The following is a 1,002-nucleotide window of genomic DNA, read 5'->3' on the forward strand; positions in this document are numbered from 1 at the left end:
CTGAGCTATCGTCCAAAGGTTTTGCTCCTGGGGATTGTCACAAGAGTGCTTTCAAAGGCCCCTGGGGGTGTGAAGCCCAGAGAGCTGAATTCTTCCCACTTCCAGTTGCTCCTTAGTTATAAAAAGAGGACTATTTGTGTGTATATCTGTGTGTGATTCCCTTCGTTTAGGATGAAAAATGGCTTGTCTGCACCCTGCCGTGTTGCAAGGAGAGAAGTCTCCGGGTGAACCCGTTGGCTTGGCTCCCTGCACGTTCGGCTTCCCAAATAACACGGGGAGAATGACCCTGAGGTCAGGGATGGGAGGTCGCCAAGGTGAGCCAGGACAAGCAAAGTGAACCAAGAGGGAGCATCAAAGGAAGAAGGGTGAGAAAAGCAAGTACTCTGAAGCACGCACAGCTCTGGGTGGCATCACACGGCCATAGGCTACAGCAAGTACCGCCAATGTCAACTCAAACGTGCACGTAGCTACGCTATAGACTGACACTAGAGACCCTGTCATCTCCTCAAGTCTCACCAGCAGAAACAAAACCAAACAAACAACCCCCCCTCCCCATACCCCAAGAAGCAGATGAAATAATAACACCCGTACACTGAAAACAAGGACCATAACCAAAGAGATCGGGAGCAGCCTCGGGAGCACAGAAAGGAGCTCGTAAAGAAATGTTCCAGTGTGTGCATATATATGTGTGTATTTATATATATATATATATATTTGTTAGTAAAGAAAAGAGTATCTGTGGAGGCAAAGGGAAGACAGTAAATGTACAGGCAGTACAGGCTGGGTGGAGTGCCGGTGGCTGGAGAGGGTCGGGTGGTGCGGAGTGGAGGATGGTGGGTGGAAATTAGAGTGCGCCCATTCCAGTGACCTCAGACGTCAGCCTAGAATAGACAGGGGCAGAGAGAGGGGTGGGGGGGAGACAAAAACAAGCGCTTAATAACCGGAGTAGAAAAGAAAACGAAGACCCTGTGGGGTAATGCTCCTCCTCTTGCCTACACTCTG

At 49.9% G+C, this 1,002-nt stretch overlaps 1 protein-coding gene across 1 annotated transcript in view; it reads right to left on the reverse strand.

The window, feature by feature from the left end:
• Positions 1-844: 844 nt before the first annotated feature.
• LOC104531294 (poly(rC)-binding protein 3) overlaps positions 845-1,002 on the reverse strand; it is a gene marked incomplete at its 5' end in the record, with an annotated part of 9,767 nt that continues 9,609 nt past the window's right edge. The window contains one exon of the mRNA XM_010176144.1: positions 845-881. Coding sequence (XP_010174446.1) covers positions 845-881 — 37 coding nt within the window. The remainder of the gene's footprint in view (positions 882-1,002) is intronic.

This window comes from Antrostomus carolinensis, unplaced genomic scaffold (genome assembly GCF_000700745.2).
Source record: "Antrostomus carolinensis isolate BGI_N321 unplaced genomic scaffold, ASM70074v2 scaffold2719, whole genome shotgun sequence".
NCBI lineage: Eukaryota > Metazoa > Chordata > Aves > Caprimulgiformes > Caprimulgidae > Antrostomus > Antrostomus carolinensis.